Below are 6000 nucleotides of genomic sequence, written 5' to 3'. Positions count from 1 at the left end.
GCAAAGCTTACGTTTTGAGTATAGCATTATTTTACCGTGGAAAAGTAGTGAAAAATGTTTTAATAAAGGCTTAGAGGGTAGTTCTGTCATTAGTTAATCTAATGCAAGTGTTAAAATTCTTTGTATAACTTTGTATTAGTAATACACTCCATAATACACAATAAAGTGCATTAGTTATACATAGCATGAAAAAATGTACCAAACAAGGTATAACTAATACACAAAGTTAATGCATGCATTATTTTTGCTAATACACTCTACCAAACGACCCCTAATAAGTGTTATTGAACATTGAATGAGAAAACAAAAAGAACACAACCAATTGATCAACAATGAGAATTATAAAACCTTATAACTTCTGGCTTTTGGCCAACAATTAGGATTAAAAACCATTAAAATTTCATCTTGACCCATGGTAGGTACCATAAAGCTAGATTTATTTTCATAAGCACTAAACATTCTAACAACATATATCTCAAATCTAATAGAGAATGAACTTTTGTCTAGCTGATAATGGTTGTTCTCGTCCTGAGGACGGACCAAAATCCTTACAAGAGCGCTGGGCAGAAAGCATACGTATGATAAACCACACGCCAAAAGTGAGTAAATGAAGGTACTTGAATTGGGAAAAAGAAGGAAATGAGTACTCATCAAGCTACATTTTATTCGCTTATTTTGCCTGAGGGTGAGATGCAATGAAATCAACGGCTAAATTTATTGAGTTGATCTTGTCGGCTTCATTGTCTGGAATCTCAAACCTAAATTCTTCTTCAAGGGCCATCACAACTTCCACGGTGTCTAAACTATCTAAGCCGAGATCATTTTGGAAGTGAGCATTTGGGACAACCTGCAAGATATGGCATTTGTAAATATAATACTACTCCCTGAAGCTAATAAAGGAAAAAAATGTTAGATAAAACTTGAAAGATTCCAAGTAAAACATCAGGACAATAAGCTGGTAATAGAGACTCATGACAATAACACATTGGTAGCATCGCTGGCAACAAAAAATAACAAGAAGATGCACACCGCAAGAATATGCTGACATGAAATAGAACTAAATGAGGATTTTGAGAGATGGAGTTAGGAAGGAAAATGCAAGGGAAAATTGTTGGCATGCACTTGGTGCATTTAGGATTTCCTTCCCCAATTTAAGTGTCATGCCAGATAGAGATGACAGTACAAACATCCGTAGACTGTTACATAAAGAGATGTGCATTGGAAATTGAGGTTTAGAAGAAATATTCTGAATTGGAAGATGAGCAAGTTTCAAAAGCAAGCTTGGTGGAATTGCTTCACAACCCTGTATGCCAAATGAAACAAATGGGAAACTGTTTGCTTTACATGTCTTTGTACAATAAGGTTCTTATCTTCTTCAATTCCTTTAAACCGTGTGACCAACGTACAGTAGGTCTTCCTATATTTCATTATTTTTTTACCATAACATGTGTTTTCATCTCTACCCAAAAACAAGAAGCAAAGAGGCAATTATTGTATTTCACCTTTTTTGTTGTTACCATGGGCTTGGCCATCCGATCAATAGAGCATGTACAGTTTTCGACTCATTCCTTCCATCTTCTGATTTTATTCAACAAATTAAAAGTCAAAACAAATTAGCCCCATTGCGTTATTGTGTCCACTAACTAGTCGATTTAATTGATCGACAATGCTCACTTTACAACCTCAGCTTCATGAAAGTTCCTCATGTTCTTTGATCTTTCCTTCCTACTTTTTCAACAGCCGATAGTCAATTTTNTTTGTTGTTACCATGGGCTTGGCCATCCGATCAATAGAGCATGTACAGTTTTCGACTCATTCCTTCCATCTTCTGATTTTATTCAACAAATTAAAAGTCAAAACAAATTAGCCCCATTGCGTTATTGTGTCCACTAACTAGTCGATTTACCTGATCGACAATGCTCACTTTACAACCTCCGCTTCATGAAAGTTCCTCATGTTCTTTGTTCTTTCCTTCCTACTTTTTTAACAGCCAATAGTCAATTTTCTCATACTCCATATTTTCTAGCCATTACACATTTTTTTTTGAGAAAGTTAACTGGTATTATAAACAAAAGGAGTACACCAATAGTGTGCTCCTACATAGTTACATCAAAAGTATGAAAGGACAGCCCAAAACAAAATCTATCTCCTATATTCCTTATAAACTGTCTAGAAATAGGTTAATTTCCCCTATATCCTTAGGTACAGAATGTATACACCAAAAGTAAAAAGTTGTTAAACAGTTCATCTTTATACTTTGGAAGGGAATGTTCTTTTTCTAGCCATTACACATGTTGCTGTCTCAGCACATATAAGTATCATTTTTTAAACCACCCTACCTAATGTAACTGGATGCTTGTCAAGATTATTCCCAAAGGGATCTAATTAGCAATCAAACTGGCAACTCCACCATTCCTTAGTTCTCATATTTGAACAAACATACACATCCACATATAACCAGAGTTGTTTCTGTATGGCCCAAGGTTCCAAGTCTTCCTAGTGACAAATTAATTCATGGAACTTTATTCTGATTTCATATGATCCCTCTTTGACAATAATGAAAATTTTAGTCCCTGCATTCCCTTTTGACTTCCAAATTATCCTCGGTCCGAACCTCCATTGCTGCCGACTTGCTGCTCCTGCATCAGTTTATGACTTTTTAACTAGTTTCTTGACAAGCTTTTCCAATGAATTTTCCAATTGCATGTAGCTAGTATCTGACATGAATACAGCCTAACATCTCCTTCCTTGATTTTTTCCTATGCTGCTCAGAGTCTTCAAAAATGTCGGCAAGTTCGTGTCCAATCATTCAAAAGTAGTTCATTTTTGAAGAATTCAACGTGGGTACGGCATCATTTTTGGAGATTCCAAGGAACATAATTTTTTTCTATCCTGACTTAGTGACTACCTTCCATATATATTGCATTGTGCTCTAGTATAAAAATTCATACATTTCTGACCATTTGTTCCGCGCCTTCCTCGTACTGAGGTGGTTTATTCTCAAATACCCTTTCATAAACTTGCAAAACCACTTAAAATTTTGGAAATTGACAGAGGTTCTATTTATTCTACGCATTCCCTCCAAAATGAACTCATACAAGAATCCTCTTGTCAATAACCTCGATTAACTTACTGAAACGGAAAAAGTTTTCCCATCTATTAGCTCTATTCCTCTGCTAGCCGGCTAGAGTTTAGGATTGATAACAGTTCACATTATTGGACACTAAACTTATATTCTCATATTGTCAACCTACAAATATAAATTTTCGTGATAGACATAAGGATTGCAAGTAACCTCCCTGTACGATTTAGCAACTAGCCGATTAGCTCCCTATAGTTAGGAACTTTGTACCTCACAGCTCAGATGACCCCCTCTTCATATAGCATCACCACTCATTCTCACTAAACAGCAGAGTGATAGTTCTTAATAACACTAGTGCATATAAATTACAAGGGACAATCTGCATTTTTAACCATTATTCAGAAGGACCACCAAACATTGTAAGCATGAGTTAACGCAATGGGTAGTGCACTAATTTTTAGACCACAACGGGGAAATGAACCAATTTCTTCAACCATAGATGGGCCACAAGTTGCGAAAACCACTACAAGGAAATATTCACTTTTTTTTGCAAAATATATTCTGTTGGATTTTCCTATCAAGCTATATACTATGGAATTTCTAAATTTACTCCTAGTGAGCTATCAGTTACCAATTCCCTCAAGCTGAATCAATCTTAAAGCTGATTAAAATATGGACATAAGCATCCGTTAACTACAAGAATTTTACCAGGGAACAGATGATTTTATCAAAGTCCCATTACATGTAGTACATCTCCTACCCAAAAAAGATCTTCTCAATTCTAAAATCAAATTCTATCACCATGTTTTTTTTTTTGGGGGAACTGATAACTTTAGCTATCACCATGTTCTTTAGCAAAAAGAAATAATCCAACAATCCTCCAGAAAAATGGCACATTGTATAAGCACCCAAGGGATGGCCAAGTGGTCAATGAAGTGGGTTGTAGAGTACCATAAGGTCTCATGTTCAATTCCAAATGAACGAACTCAGTCTGGAGACCTATCAGGAACCTATGGCCATTGATGCAGATCAGAGCAAAGGTGAAGATTGGGAATGGACAGCAAACATCCTTTTGGCATGACAAATGGACAGGGCAAGGAACTATGAAACAACAACATCCACTCTTCGCAGAAAGTCAACAGCAACATGCCACAGTTGCCTTGATGTGGACTGGTCAAGGGTAGAATTTATTCCTAAGGAGACATTTTAATGACTGGGAGATGAAAAGAATTGCAGAATTTTACAATTCAGTAGCAGATTTTAATAACCTCAATGGAGGAGAAGACAGACTGGAATGGAACAAAGACAGGAATGGAAAGTTCTCTATCAACTCAGCTTACAAGGAGCTGAATTCAGCAGTGGTGAAGGGAAAAGATTGGCCTTGGAAGATGATATGGAAGCCAAAGATCCCTTACAAAGTTAGTTAACTGTTCACCTGGCTTTTGGCTAAAGAGGCAGTTTGGACACATGAAAACCTAAATAAAAGGGGTCATCGATTAGCCTCTAGATGGGTGAAACCTGGAAGCATAGCAGGTGCTAAGATGCTGGGAACAAGGATGGCATGGTAAGCACGGAGGAGAGATGGAAGATTGTCCTGGCTTGTATTTGGTGGTCAGTTTGGTCTAAGAGGAATAGGAGGTGTTTTGAAAGAGTACAAAGCAGCTTAATGTTAACTTTCTCAAAAAAAAAAAAAAGAAAGAGTACAAAGCAACTTACAGAATCTTAAAACGAATTGCTTAGGCCTATTTTACTTTTGGCATGAGAAAAAATTACTAGCTCAAGCAGAAGACATTTTTGATGTTTTAGACTTTTTGTAAGGACAAATTGAACCACAAGATGTAAGTTGTAATACTTTTGCAGGGGAACTACACTTTTTGGTGTAGTATACCTGTGGATATATAGAATTAATGTTATATTTCTCAAAAAAAAGAGAAAGAACTATGGTGATTTCTTCACATTTGTCCAAGCCTCGGATGGATAGAGCTACCCGATACCTGTTTTAGTGGGAGGTAGCAGGTGCCCGTGGAATTAACCGAGACAAGCCCAATCTAGCCTTTAAATCTATAGGACCAGCAGCCTTAAAATCCATGAATAACATAAAAACACACACAACAAAAGTGTAAGGCAAATAAAAATAAAATAATTTGATCAGTCAACAGATGATTTTATCTGTAAGATAAACAATACATTCCAATCCTAAAAACGGATTAGCCGGAACTTGAACAGAACACTAATTTCATCTGTCAACAGATGATTTTATCAGAGTCCCATTACATGTAGTAATGCTCCTACCAAAAATATTCTTCTCAATTCTGAAACCAAATTCTATCAGCATGTTCTCTAGCTAAAAGATATAATCCAACAATCATCTGGAAAAATTGCGAAGACGTATGGCCCAACAGCCTTTAAATCTATGAAAAACGTAAATAAACACACAGCGAATTTCAATTTCTAAAAACGAATTAGCCTGAACCTGAACAAAACCCTAATTTCATTTCACAAGAAATTAACATCGAAAAAAACGTATGCATAAAACGCAATATGTTAGATATACCTTGCAAGGATCAACTTTCTGAAAGTTTTTGACGACGTTGATAACACGATCCCTAACTTCATCCTTGTCGAGAAACGATCCCCTTACTTCCTCCGAGAAATGACGTTTGAAAAGCTGACTGACTGAACCTCCGATGAGCCTAGGGTTTCGAAGCTGCACTGGGCGAGCTTCCACTCTCAGGTACTTTAGCAATGCGATCCTCGCCGCCATTGAAAATGTATGTATAGAAAGAGAAGGCAGAGATTTGGAGAAGATGAACAAGCGGCGTGAGGGCTTTCTCAAAGGTTCTGGAAAAGTCCTAATACTCTCATAGAGGGTTTAAAGTTTTTTTTTTCTTATAAAAACAAATCTTTTTTCTTTTTTC

General features: G+C 36.5%; 1 protein-coding gene across 1 annotated transcript; it reads right to left on the bottom strand.

Annotated features, from left to right (window-relative positions):
• Window positions 1–362: 362 nt before the first annotated feature.
• LOC125854491 (acyl carrier protein 2, mitochondrial-like) lies at window positions 363–5953 on the bottom strand. The gene is made up of 2 exons (XM_049534063.1): window positions 5637–5953; window positions 363–847 (listed from the first exon to the last, which is right to left on the bottom strand). Exons 1-2 carry the CDS (start codon window positions 5844–5846, stop codon window positions 671–673), a joined length of 387 nt encoding a protein of 128 aa, XP_049390020.1. The 5' UTR covers window positions 5847–5953; the 3' UTR covers window positions 363–670.
• Between the last annotated feature and the right edge of the window lie 47 nt (window positions 5954–6000).

This window comes from Solanum stenotomum, chromosome 2 (assembly GCF_019186545.1).
Source record: "Solanum stenotomum isolate F172 chromosome 2, ASM1918654v1, whole genome shotgun sequence".
NCBI lineage: Eukaryota > Viridiplantae > Streptophyta > Magnoliopsida > Solanales > Solanaceae > Solanum > Solanum stenotomum.
The sequence above is the reverse complement of the archived record's forward strand: the minus strand, read 5'-3'. Positions and strand labels throughout refer to the sequence as shown.

What these genes read in the sequence shown, in the direction of transcription:
- LOC125854491 (XM_049534063.1), bottom strand. Translation starts at nt 5,846, where the DNA reads ATGGCGGCGAGGATCGCATTGCTAAAGTACCTGAGAGTGGAAGCTCGC. An exon ending in AGAAAGTTGATCCTTGCAAG is followed by an intron (nt 848 to 5,636) that starts GTATATCTAACA and finishes CATATCTTGCAG; the next exon opens with GTTGTCCCAAATGCTCACTT.